The following is a 13,994-nucleotide window of genomic DNA, read 5'->3' as shown; positions in this document are numbered from 1 at the left end:
GTTATTAACGAATGAATTGTGTACTTATTTTTCCATTTTGAAAAAAGCTGTAAGAATCTACACGCTACTATATGATAAAAGTGCCATATGAAAATGTTTGTTTTCGTAATTTCTTTCCAAATTATGATTTACGACTTGTATGCAAGAAAATGGAATCAAACCTCGGCTATAGTTACAGAAGAGAATATCTGGCTCTCGGATAAGTGTTAAGAGGAAACTCGGCAGAGCCTCGCTACCGCTGAAAAACTAAAATCCTCGAGGTAGACATTCTGGTTTGTACAGGCAGCCAGTTTAAAATTCTTATAACCTGCAATAAAAACAAAATATCACGATGTTTCACGAACATTTGTTGTCCTGACAAGGGTAAATCAATTAAGCTGAAGTCAGTAAGATACATACCGATATTCGCATTTCTTATATTTCGTTTCTCGCCAGGTTGCAAATTTTCACTGAGTGTTTCAGCAATTTGATCTACAGCTGACACTAACTGAACTGCACTTGTACTCTCCTAAAACAAGATTGTCCTATAAATATGTACAACATATTTTGTTTTTTTACTATGAAACTTAGAAAAATAACAAAATGTTTGTAAACTTTGCCTTCTTTCAATGTAGACTACTTTCATAGATATGAATAGTTACGTTTTGTATCGCAAGGTTTAGAGGAAAACAATCATCATGAGTGAGTTTATGGCTTTTTGTAGAACAACTTTTTCATAGCAAAAGAATAATACTGCATTATAGTCTCGACACATCTAAAGAAGATAAAGATAATAGAGCCAGAGGTACCTGTTCTGATCGCCAGGTGTCACTGTTATTGTTGTCAATGATATTACCCACAGATTCAAAGAAACTCTGAAAGAACAAAACAAAACAAAAACATGCAAAAAGAGTTATTTCACATACGAGTGTTATCAAAGCTACTTTGCAATGTTATTCGACCATACGAAAATTGATTAAACGTATAATTTTATGTTTTAAAAGATTGAACGTGTAGTCGTTTAACTTAAAAAATGTACCAATTTTGCAGTATTTATCACCTTATTTTGTGCTCATTTCGGTCATTTATGTAGATTATAAATGTTGTTTGCAATGTGTAAATTACTCTCTTTGTTCAGTACACAATATTTTGCTTTTAAATACATTCTATAAATTTTCATGAAAATTAGCATGAATCTGGAGCCATGCTGTTATAAATTTTATAGTTTCAAATTTAAATCTTAAGCAAAACATTTCTTTCTTATATCATTTTACATGAAAAAGGAGTTGTTGAGATTATGGGACTTACATCTAAAATCGATTCATTAATCACTAACTGAGGTGGCAGTACAGTCGCAATTGTTTTCAATGACGTTGTAAGCAGTTTCATTTCTCCATTAGTTAACTTCTCAGTTGCATTTTCTCTTTGGACTGTTGCGCTCACTATGTCAGCCAAAACAGTATTAAAATTTTCCGGCTCTGAAGTATTACTCAGTGCATCAACCTTTGTAACGAGTAACATAAAATTATATAACATAGCAAAAATATTTAGATTTTGAACAACTACATTACTAGCCAAAGAAAGGAATTACATCATTTTCTAAACAATTGTTGAAAGTTAGGCAAATGTCCAGATAGTCCGGAGTTCATGACGAAAAAAGTAACATTATATGGCCTGATATTAATGTTTTATAAACAAATTTGACAGATTACTCACGACATTCCTGATATTTTGTACGGAATCTCGTATGCAGTTATACACAGGTAATTGCCATATTCCATCAGAAGAACATGCTCTAGTAATATGTCCTAGAAATGATGTAAATGATTATCATTATTGCTTTATGTGTAACTTTTATATGACACATGGACACATAGAAATTAACAGTGATTTCATGTTATTATGTTTAATATTATCTTTGTTATTTCTTTTATGTCATTTTGATTGGCATAATGTGTTAGATAAATACCTTAAATTTTTATATTAATTCTATTTTTCAAATCAATAATGTATTTTCAATTATTAAACACGGGAGTTGTGCGGTAACCGTCACTGCATGTTTCAATTATAAAAGAATAATGTTCTAAACAAAATAAACAAAATATCACTCATAAATTTTCATTTTGATTATAAGGAATCAAAATATATGTTATAAGATTTTCTAAATTTAACTTCTTGATAATTCTTACCACGGTAGTTATAGTTTTACCTATAAAATCTTCGCCACAAGAATTGTTCACTACTAAACCAACAGGTGTATTTTCCCAAATTGTGCCTCTGTTGTCAGTGTCTCTGGTGCATACCGCCACATCCTCAATTTTAACTAAACAGCCAAAATGTAATTTCAAATTTAATAGATTTTAAACACAGTCATAATATTTAAAAAATCATCTATATAAAATCTATATAGCACTATTTTGACAACTGTGAGAGGCACATTCATCGATATCTAAACACAATAAGAATAACAAACATCACTTAACTAAACGCTCAATCGCAAAGTATATGAATTTCTGGAAAAAAGGAAATCCCTCAGAATAACCTTGTACTTTCAATTAGCTGAAATATCAAGAATTTTTTTAACAACAACAAAAACAGCAACATTAAGCACTTCCTAAAAAGTGTGTCAAAATAAGTGTATCGATAAACTGCAGCAAAATTGTAATTTTAAGTCCTGTTTTTGTTTTCTTTTAGATGAATAATAGTCACTTAGATTTTTAATGTCTTGGTGAGAAAACGTTTACTTACTTGTCGCACAAAATTCCCCCGTATATCCGGCAACACACGTGCATGTATATTGATTAATCCCGTCAACACATGTAGCGCCATTCTCACACGCATGACCAAGACATTCATTTATGTCTATATATATAATAAAAATAATTACCATAAATATATTCAATAAGTTATCTTTTTGACAAATAGTATGTTAGTTCCTTCACTCTGAACCTTCAGCTGTGCACAAGTTAATAAATGATCATTATCTTCATAGAATATGAACATAGGTAACCAATGTTTCACTAAAGAAACGTATAAATTATATAGGTTAAGAAAACGTTTTGATATAGGTAACCAATATTTCACTAAAGAAACGTATTAATAATAAAGGTAACGAGTGTTTCAATAAGGAAACGTATTAATGAAATAGGTAACCAGTGTTTCACTAAGGAAACGTATTAATATAGGTAACCAGTGTTTCACTAAAGAAACGTTATAATAATATAGGCAGCACGTGTTTCACTAAGAAAACGTATAAATAATATAGGTAACAAGGGTTTCACTAAGGAAATGTATTTATAGTACAGGTAACCAGTGTTTCACGACGAGAACGTATTAATAATATAGGCAACCAATGTTTCACTAAGGAAACGTATAAATTATATAGGCTAAGAAAACGTATTGATATAGGTAACCAATATTTCACTAAGGATACGTATTAATATAGGTAACCAATGTTTCACTAAAGAAACGTATTAATAATAAAGGTAACAAGTGTTTTAATAAGGAAACGTATTAATGATATAGGTAACCAGTGTTTCACTAAGAAAACGTTTTAATGAAATAGGTAACCTGTGTTTCGCTAAGGAAACGTTATAATAATATAGGTAACACGTGTTTCACTAAGAAAACGTATAAATAATATAGGTGACAAGGGTTTCACTAAGGAAACGTATTTATAGTACAGGTAACCAGTGTTTCACGACGAAAACGTATTAATGATATAGGCAACCAGTGTTTCACTTAGGAAACGTATTTATAGTACAGGTAACCAGTGTTTCACGACGAAAACGTATTAATAATATTGGTAACCAGTGTTTCACTTAGGAAACTTATCAATATATATAACCAGTTGTCATGTGGTCGATATTCGTGTTTTTGAATATCGTTTTTATGTATCATTTTGTCCTTGTATTTGTATATATATCTCTTGTATTTGTCTGTTTACAGTCCGATATACAATCCATTATCCCATATCATTCTTATATCATTCCATTTCATCATCTCATTATAACAACTAATTTCTCATATTTCATTTTGACATAATTTGCATGCCGGGCCTCAGTTTTTACAAACTTCCCGGAAAATCCACCTCACGCATGCGCACTTGAATATAAATATTTCTATTGGTTTGCGCCAGAAATTGTTGTCTTGTTTATTTATTTATTTATGAAGGCGTATGTTTATGTCCTTACAGGTAATTGTTGTTATTCATTAAGTTTCATTATCATGCATATTTCCATTGATCGTTTATGTATTTCTGATCTGTATTTATGCACTTGAATATAAATATTTCTATTGGTTTGCGCCAGAAATTGTTGTCTTGTTTATTTATTTATTTATCAAGGCGTATGTTTATGTCCTTACAGGCATAAACAGACCATTCCTACATTTGAAAAAGGACCATACGACACAGTGTTTCACTAAAGACCTGTTTTAATAATATAGGTAACCAGTGTTTCACTAAGGAAACGTATAGACCTTTTTACGACGCGGTCCGATGCTATGAAAAATCGACCGGATATAGTATTTCCCCGCACATGCGCAATCTGTGTAGGGCAAAAAAGCATAGTCTAAGATAGAAATATAGAAGAAGTTCATAGACATTTCCGAGTTAGTTTAAGGTAAATGGTAGAAAATTATATAAAATAGCTTTAAACAAAAATACAAAAGATTCCTTTATAGCTTTGTTGCCAAGATTGCCATAAAAAGGCATGGAAAAGGAAATTGTTTAAGAATCCCCCCTTACAGTGGGCCCGCTTACGGTCACGGACCTGACACTAAGATTTTTTTTCAGAAAATGTGGAATTATTTCTTTTATTCAAATGGGAGTCAACTAAATTGTTGTTGAAATAGTTCATAAAAAAGTTAAAAGAAATTTTATAACATATGAAATCGAGGTTAATTAGCTTTCTGAAAATAGTCAGAACAGGCCCGGTGATAATGCATTGCTAGTGTTCAGTTCACCTGATTCTATCCTTTAATTGACTGTGCAAAACAGATAATTATTAAGTCACATAAATATTTTTTAAATAGTTAATTTCTTTTTTCGAAATCCTTAAGGAAAGTGAAATAACACTCATTTTATCCGGTTCCTCGTAACACATGTTAATATTTTTAATGCAAATCACACTCATTGTCACTTCACAAATCAATAAACATTGATGAATAAAAGTTACTTAAATAACGATTTTCATAATTGTACGTGATTAATTATGTCATGGTTCTAAAACGTCCCGCTTGAATGATATTTATACAATATCTGGCTGGAAACAAACAACCACGGTCGCGTGTCAATCTGTTTGACACTTACCGCCTGGCCAATCCTTAATGATCAACATTATTTTTTGTCCAATTACATTGTAGTATTTTTCAAATTTCTGCTTAGTCTAACTTTGGTTAATGTGTACTAAATAAATAAAATTTACTTAATCTGTCGTCTAACCAGTCTTAACAAATTTCAATAATGCATTATATTAGGGAGGAGTTAGAGGTGTGGTTTGCACTCTGAATTGTAAAATATCTAGGTTAGCAAAACAATGCCAACGTAAAAAAAAATAGGCGAGGTCAGGTGTTTCTAAATGTGAGGATACAATCAATTAATTTATTACAAAGATAATATATGTGGGGCACGCAGAGACAAATGATTACATAGTAACTTTTTTATATCCTTTTAACTCTAAAAAATGTCTGTTATAAATTGCTGACTGTTTTAAACTTTATTTTTTCTAGAAAAAGTAAACAAAACATTATTTTCTTAAACTTGATATGAATGAACTGCATTAACAATCCTTGATGTTAAGAATACAAGAATTACATTTTTGGCTGTAAATGGACCCCCTCCACCTGTAAACCTAAATTGACACAAAGAAAAATATGAACTGTTTTTGAAATGAGCAAATCAATAGGGATTTAAATGTTAGTGAATAACTTGAAGGTAATAACGAATGTGTATCAATAAATAATTTCTAACGTATTTTTCTTACATTTTACATTTATTTTATAAGGATGTACACATTTCATTAACTCCATTGTTTTTACCTAATTGCATCGTTTTCTTCGCTTTTTTTCAGATATTTTATAGAAACATGATAGTCTTTTACTGTAGATAAAGGTATAAATTCTGTGGCATTTCAGTAAAAAAATAATGTTGATCATTAAATAGGTTAATGTTTAATAATACGCATTAACAAAAATAATTGGTCACCTGCCTGCGGCAGGCTTGACCAATTATTTTTGTTAATACATATTATTAAACACTAACCTATACAAAGTGTACAATACACATTGTGTAATATTATGTAATACAGGGGTAATAAAATTTAAACTTTAACACCCTGCTGTTTAAATTTAAACTGTGGATTAAAAAGTCGTCTAATGATACTCGTACCTTAAAAAGACGTCTTTTGGATGCGCCATTTGACCTTTGGATTATTAGTCCTGCATATTTATTATATCTGTTATAAATATCAATTGACGTTTGAAGTACTTACCGCTTTCATGTTTTCTGGTTGATATAACATGGAATCACGACAATTAAAGCCTTAAAGTATCATACACTGTGGTCAATTTTATTGCGCTTTTGCCCTACGCAGAATGCGCATGTGCGAAATGCAACATCGGTTGCTATGGAAGAATCGTATTGTAAAAAGGTCTATACATAATATAGGTAAGCAGTGTTTCACTAAGAAAACGTATTAATTATATAGGTAACCAGTGTTTCAATAAAGAAACGTGTTAGTATAGGTAACCAGTGTTTTATTAAGGAAACGTATTAACAATATAGGTAACCAAACAAATGCCCGAAATTCCACATAAGAAAAAATATGAATTTAAGGAACCAGATATTTGCTCGAAGAATATAAAAATATAATATTAGTTAGAGAAATGTTTTTGTATGACTTGTATCATAGTGATATCATTATCGCTACAGGCACTTTTTTAATGTTACATATACTTACTGTTCTGACAAAATATTCCATTATAACCATTGACACAGTCGCATGTATAGTCGTCAATACCGTCAACACAAATAGCTCCATTTTGACACTGGTTACTTTCACATTCGTTTATATCTGTTTGTAATGATATGTAACATTGTTATTGTTGTGTTTATTCATGATTGAAAAAGTCTGGAAAAGGGGAGATTCCTATAAGCATTTAAACATTAAAATGTAAAATAAAAGAAAAAAGATTAGAGGGGAGATCCTGCAATAAAACTCTGAAAATTTAAAATAAAACAAAATCAACACTATGTTCCCTCTGACTGTACATCAAAACCACATTGAATCGCCTTGAAATATAGCATGCAGTATCCCTTGGCTTTAACCATAACTTTTATAGCAAAACATATGGACAATTAACATGTTTATTTCTCTGATTACTATGTATATCTTATCAGAGACTAAAGTACTGTTTACGCTAGTTAACTATACATATAAAAGATACAAATAGTATCTTACATATTCCTTAGAACGAAATCATCAAAGTAGACAAATCAATTTAGTTGTGTCCAAGACGTGTTCTGGTTCAAACTCTGAACTAACAAAATAATAGAATTGAATATTCAATGATACAGAGCCTAATCCGTCTGTACAGGTGGAAAAGGTATTAATATTACCACACTTGTAATTAAATGTAAGAAGTTTATACATGTTATAACTTCCTTTTTTTCTTACTTGAAGTACAGAAAGTGCCTTCCCAGCCTGCGGCACATACACATTCATAAGCATTAAGTCGGTCAACACATGTAGCTCCATTGTTACATGCATGTGATTCACACTCGTTGATATCTGAAACAGATGAATCATGCATTCGCTTAAATTAGTCTACAAAATCAACAAAATATGTAAATTTAATATGGAATGTGTTGATTTACAATCATTTTAATCACGGTATATTGGTATATAATGCTTACAAAGAGTTGCGATTATTAGCTTTTAATTAGAATGGCAAGCATAAAATATATTTCAGCAAAAGCGATTCAGACATATTATAATCGTTCTTATGGTTTAATTTTTATTACATTAATATTCATTCCCAATTTGCAAGTGTGATATAAACTAGATTTTACTTATTCAAATATCAATCTCAATGTTCTACTTAGGTGATTCACAAAAAAAATCAAAATCGGTTTGGAATAGAAGATTCTCATATCTAAATTTCATATCATTGACGAAAATTGACGATGTATCAGTATGATGTTTGAATTGTCTTAACTAATTCACAAAATGATTTTAAATTGGTAACTCACTGGTTTGGCAGTTTTTGTCAGTGTAACCTGCCACACAAACACAGGTATAGTCATTGACAGCATCTTGGCATGTACCACCATTCTGGCAAGGTGAAGTAGCACAATCATTTATATCTGAAATGTTACAAATGACATGCCTTTAAAGTTTAACAAAACAAAATACAAGCGTCGGAGAGCCTAAACCGCATATACAAAAACTTCACATATACTTTATCAAAAAAGTTAAAATCTGCCATAGAAATCTTACGAACGCATAAGAGAATAAACTTCACATTGGCATCAGAAAATGCAATGTACAAGCTTTATCATTGGTATAATGACGTATTTCGTTTGCTATTTTATGAAATGTCTTAACATATTCATGATTGGTTTTCGCATGATATTATTATAAATCGATTCTATAAGAGAATGATAAACTGTACACAAAACTTACACACATTTGGAATAAACTATAAGTCAATGTATTGCATACATCTTAAGTAATTTTTCAAATTTTAAACTACAAGCATACTTACTGGTAGCACATGTTTTGCCTGTGTAACCTGCGACACAATTACACGTGTAATCATTTATCTTGTCGACACATGTTCCTCCATTTGAACACGGATCACCAGCACATTCGTCTATATCTAAAATCATATTTCTATATTGAAGTTTTCATTGTTATCATTATGATCATCTTGTTCCAAAAACGCTCAATACGTATATCATATTTTAATGTTCTATTATTATAATTATTCTGACGACAGTTGATCTATGCATAAAAATATACAACTGATTGCTGTAGCTGAAGCAAGGCAACACTTCTTGCATGTAACCGTTACCGTATAATATTTAAATGCATTTTTAGAAGAAATGCCTCATAATCATTTAACCGTTACAATTTACTTGTCGATTCACCTTTAGTACAGTTTGTATAAATAACAAGAAAGGCAACACTTATTAAGGTTAAGGAAAATACACTATTAGTACATGTCCAAAAATGAGAAAGTGCTGAAAACAACAAAATGAACATGCGACATAAAATTGAAACAATTTGTTCCAATATATTTTAAACACTCATTATATATGCATTTTAATATCAACAAATATTTAATAAGTCTTTGATCCATTGACCTCGCTTTATCATTTTCTTTTACAGAGGCGGAAACTCAATTTCGTTTTATAAGAGAAAATTATGTTAACAATCAATCATCAAATACAGTAGGCATATTCTATCTTATACTGGTATCAATTTTACAAAGCTATATTACGCTCAAATTTGATATTTGAAAACATTGAAAATAATTGCTTTACTTTCTCTTTCAACATGTGTCGACTTCGTACAAAGTCAATATGTTATGTTTTACATTTTACACAGTAAAGGAGGCCACACTATAAATGTATAGTATCATTTAAATAGTCGCAGTTTTTTTAAGAAATGACTGACTTTACCTGTAACAGGAAAAGCAGCTTCCCATACATAGTTTGCACATTTTTTATTCAAATTAGACATATTCAATTTTCAATAACGTTCTGCGATAATTTTTTTTTACTCAAAGATTAGCATAGTATATCTTTAAAAGAAACATACAATATTTTTAAAGCATTATATAGAGTATTGTATTTCATTATATCCATGTGTCATTACTGTAAAGTAGTCGATATATTATTGGTATGCCCTCAGTCAAATTTTAAATGATATTTTAACAAACTCTTATATATTTTTTTATTCTTTTTACCATTTAGTGAAAGTCGTATTGTTTGTATATAAAACTATTGTAATAATTGTCTTCTCAACTGACTTGTTATGACATATTTGATCTCTTAACAAAATTGGACTGTATTTTATCATGTTTATATCAGTTTGAATATGACCTACCATGTTTTAATGTATATTCAGTTGCATTCTGTATTAACAAGGTAAATTCTGCCAATTAGACCACTTCATAAGCAAAGATAACCTCTAGACAAATAATATTATATAGATGCACACTTTTTTTTGAAAACTTATAGTTTTTACCTTTTAATAGTGAGCTTTTATAAAAGCTGTTACCTTTTAATAGTGAGCTTTTATTAGAGCTGTCACTATTGGCAGATTTTACAATTGATATTATGTGATGTTTTAATATGCATTTAATTTTAATGTGTACTGTATTTGCATATATATTTGTATATATTTTATATACACATACATATGCACATAACATAACAGAATATAGTTTTAATTGTAAAATATGTATAATGTCTTAAGTCTCTTGTAATTCTACTTAAAGAATGGCTATGTACAATGTAATGTTTATCTTGAATTTATATTGAAATATATGTAATTATACACAGATGAGACTAAAATAAAATAAATATATATATATTACATTATGTTTATTTATATATAATTTTAATTGTATCAATGTTGACGATGAATAAAATAATGAAGAAATTAATGAACATTTTTTCGTGTACAAAACCACATTAATGAAAACATTTTTTTCATGATAATACAGGACAAACATGTATTTTATAAAGTATTTCAACATGTGAGATACTGTCTCAAGAAAGTAGCATCTAGCACTAAATGATAAATCAATGTTATAAATGCAGCAAACTATACGGAAGAAAACGTATAAAATCACATCGGTTGTTTTGAGTATTTAAGATGATTCAAATACCCTTTCATTTTCATTTATTTCCAAAAATATTTAACACAATTACAGATGGGTTTAACATGGCACCCTCGAAAATGAAAGTAAATATTATATGTTTTAATAACAAAATATCATGCTCAGGCAAAACGAAAATAAGCATTAACTTTGTACTTTCATTTAGCTGAAATATCATGAAGAATTTTAGCAACAACAAAAACAGCAACATAAAGCACTTCCTAAAAAGTGTATCAAAATAAGTATATCGATAAACTGCAGCAAAATTGTAATTTTAAGTTCTATTTTGTTTTCTTTTAGATGAATAATAGTCACCTAGATTTTTAATGTCCTGGTGAGAAAACGTTAACTTACTTGTCGCACAAAATTCCCCCGTATATCCGGCAACACACGTGCATGTATATTGATTGATACCGTCAACACATGTAGCGCCATTCTCACACGCATGACCAACACATTCATTTATGTCTATATATATAATAAAAGTCATTACATAAAAATCATTACCATAAATATATGCAATAAGTCATCGTTTGACAAATAGTATGTCAGTTCCTTCACTCTGAACCTTCAGCTGTGCACAAGTTAATAACTGAGAATTATCTTTATAGAATATAATAAGCATAGGTAACCAATGTTTCACTAAGAAAACGTATAAATAATATATGCAACCTGTGTCTCACTAAGGAACGTATTAATAATATATAATAATATAGGAACCCGTGCTTCACTAAGAAAACGTATTAACATAGGTAATCAGTGTTTCACTAAGGATATGTATTAATATAGGTAAACATTGTTTCACTAAGGAAACGTATTAATAATATTGGTAACCAGTGTTTCACTAACGACAGGTATTAAAATAGAGGTAACCAGTGTTTCACTAAGGAAACGTATTAATAATATTGGTAACCAGTGTTTCACTAACGACAGGTATTAAAATATAGGTAACCAGTGTTTCACTAAGGAAACGTATTAATAATATTGGTAACCAGTGTTTCACTAACGACAGGTATTAAAATATAGGTAACCAGTGTTTCACTAAGGAAACGTACTAATATAGTTAACCAGTGTTTCATTAAAGAAACGAATTAATAATATAGGTAACCAGTGTTTCACTAAGGAAACGTATTTATTATATAGGTAACCAGTGTTTCACTAAGAAAATGTATTTATAATACAGGTAACCAGTGTTTCACTTAGGAAACGTATGAAAAATATTAGTAACCAGTGTTTCACTAAGAAAACGTATTATTAATATAGGGAACCAGTGCTTCACTAGGAAACGTATTAATACATGTAACAAGTGTTTCACTAAGGAAACGTATTGATAATATAGGTAACCAGTGTTTAACTAGGGAAACGTATGAATAATATAAGTAACCAATGTTTCACTAAGAAAACGTATTATTATAGGTAATCAGTGTTTCACTAATGGAACATATTAATATAGGTAACCAGTGTTTCACTAAGGAAACTTAATAATTCAGTGTTTCACCAAGGAAACGTATTAATGATATAGGTAACAAGTGATTTACTAAGGAAACGTATAAATAAATAGGTAACTAGTGTTTCACTAAGAAAACGTATTTAATTTAATAATGTAGGTTTTGTTTGTTTGTTTGTTTGTTTTGGGTTTTACGTCACATCGACACAGTATAAGTCATACCGCGACATTCCAGCTTTACTGGTGGAGGAAGACCTCAGGTGCCCTTCCGTGCATTATTTCAGGCACGAACGGGTACCTGCGTAGAACCACCGACGTTCCGTAAGCTAGCTGGATAGCTTCCTCACATGAAAGAATCTAAAGTCCCTGTCGGGATTCGAACCCACAGCGGTGAGGGGTAAGTGGTTTGAAGTCAACGACCTTAACCACTCGGCCACGGACGCCCCAATAATAATGTAGGTAACCAGTGTTTCAATAAAGAAACATATTAATATAGGTAACCAGTGTTTCATTAAGGAAACGTATTAATAACAAGAGCCATGTCAACATGGCCATACCCCGCCGAATATGTTTGCTCATTGGAAGAATGTGTATGTAGTAGAGCAGAATAATTCAATTTTAAGAGGTCTTTTGGTAATGAAAACTGATGGCTGAAGTGATCACTGATTTGAAACCTATGTGAATACTGATGGCTGAAAATAACAGAGGGCAATAACTGATAAATTAATGCAGGGTAGGTTACCATAATCGTGCACTGCACTCCTCCTCAGTAAAATCTATCCATCTATGAAGTTTCAAGTTGATACCTCAAATACTTTTTGAGATAAGCTCCCAACAAAATAGTATGAAAACGAACAAAGGGCAATAACTCAAAAAATTGTATAGAGAAGAGAGTTGTCATTCTTGTGCACAGCATTCCTCCTCAATAAGATCTATCCACCTATGACATTTCATGTTGACATCTCAAACACTTTTGAGTTATGCTCCACTCAGGTGAAAAATTAAGTATAAAAAATAACAAATGACAATAACTCAAAAATTATGAAAGGTACAGTTATTATTCTTATGCCTTGCACACTTCCTGAGTGAGATCTATGCACCTATGAAGTTTCATTTTGATATCTCAAAGGCTTTTTGAGTTATGCTCTTGACAAAAATTAATTTTAAAAAATAACAAAGAGCAGTAACTCAAAAATTATGCAGGGTGGAGTTAACATTCTTATGCACTGCACTCCTCCTTAATGAGGTCTATCCACCTATGTAGTTTCAAATTGATACCTCAAATACTTTTGAGATATGCTCCGGACAAAAATGTCGGACGGAAGGACAGAATGACGGATGGACGGACGAACGGAGGGACAGACTATTTCTAAATAATAAAGGTAACCCGTGTTTCTCACACAAAACAAACGCCCGAAATTCCACATAAGAAAAAAATGAATTTAAGGAACCAAACTTTTGCTCGTAGAATATACAATTAATGTTACATATACTTACTGTTCTGACAAAATATTCCATTATAACCATTGACACAGTCGCATGTATAGTCGTCAATACCGTCAACACAAATAGCTCCATTTTGACACTGATTACTTTCACATTCGTTTATATCTGTTTGTAATGACATGTTACATTGTTATTGTTGTGTTTATTCATAATTGAAAAGGTCTGAAAAAGG

The 13,994-nt window shown here is 30.6% G+C and overlaps 1 protein-coding gene across 2 annotated transcripts in view; it reads right to left on the bottom strand.

Annotated features, from left to right (window-relative positions):
• LOC132724249 (neurogenic locus notch homolog protein 2-like) overlaps nucleotides 1–13,994 on the bottom strand; it is a 33,011-nt gene that overhangs the window by 10,719 nt on the left and 8,298 nt on the right. Inside the window, exons 11-18 of one of the 2 annotated variants that reach the window (XM_060709080.1) lie at nucleotides 7,656–7,769; nucleotides 6,939–7,052; nucleotides 2,728–2,841; nucleotides 2,189–2,302; nucleotides 1,696–1,787; nucleotides 1,288–1,482; nucleotides 789–854; nucleotides 400–508 (exon numbers count right to left, since the gene is read on the bottom strand). In XM_060709080.1, coding sequence (XP_060565063.1) covers nucleotides 400–508; nucleotides 789–854; nucleotides 1,288–1,482; nucleotides 1,696–1,787; nucleotides 2,189–2,302; nucleotides 2,728–2,841; nucleotides 6,939–7,052; nucleotides 7,656–7,769 — 918 coding nt within the window. The remainder of the gene's footprint in view (nucleotides 1–399; nucleotides 509–788; nucleotides 855–1,287; nucleotides 1,483–1,695; nucleotides 1,788–2,188; nucleotides 2,303–2,727; nucleotides 2,842–6,938; nucleotides 7,053–7,655; nucleotides 7,770–13,994) is intronic. The other variant, XM_060709081.1, reaches the window with a different exon arrangement.

Source organism: Ruditapes philippinarum, unplaced genomic scaffold, assembly GCF_026571515.1.
Source record: "Ruditapes philippinarum isolate M1 unplaced genomic scaffold, ASM2657151v2 ctg1525_1_1_1_1, whole genome shotgun sequence".
Classification (NCBI taxonomy): domain Eukaryota; kingdom Metazoa; phylum Mollusca; class Bivalvia; order Venerida; family Veneridae; genus Ruditapes; species Ruditapes philippinarum.
This window is presented reverse-complemented; position numbering and strand designations above follow the sequence as displayed.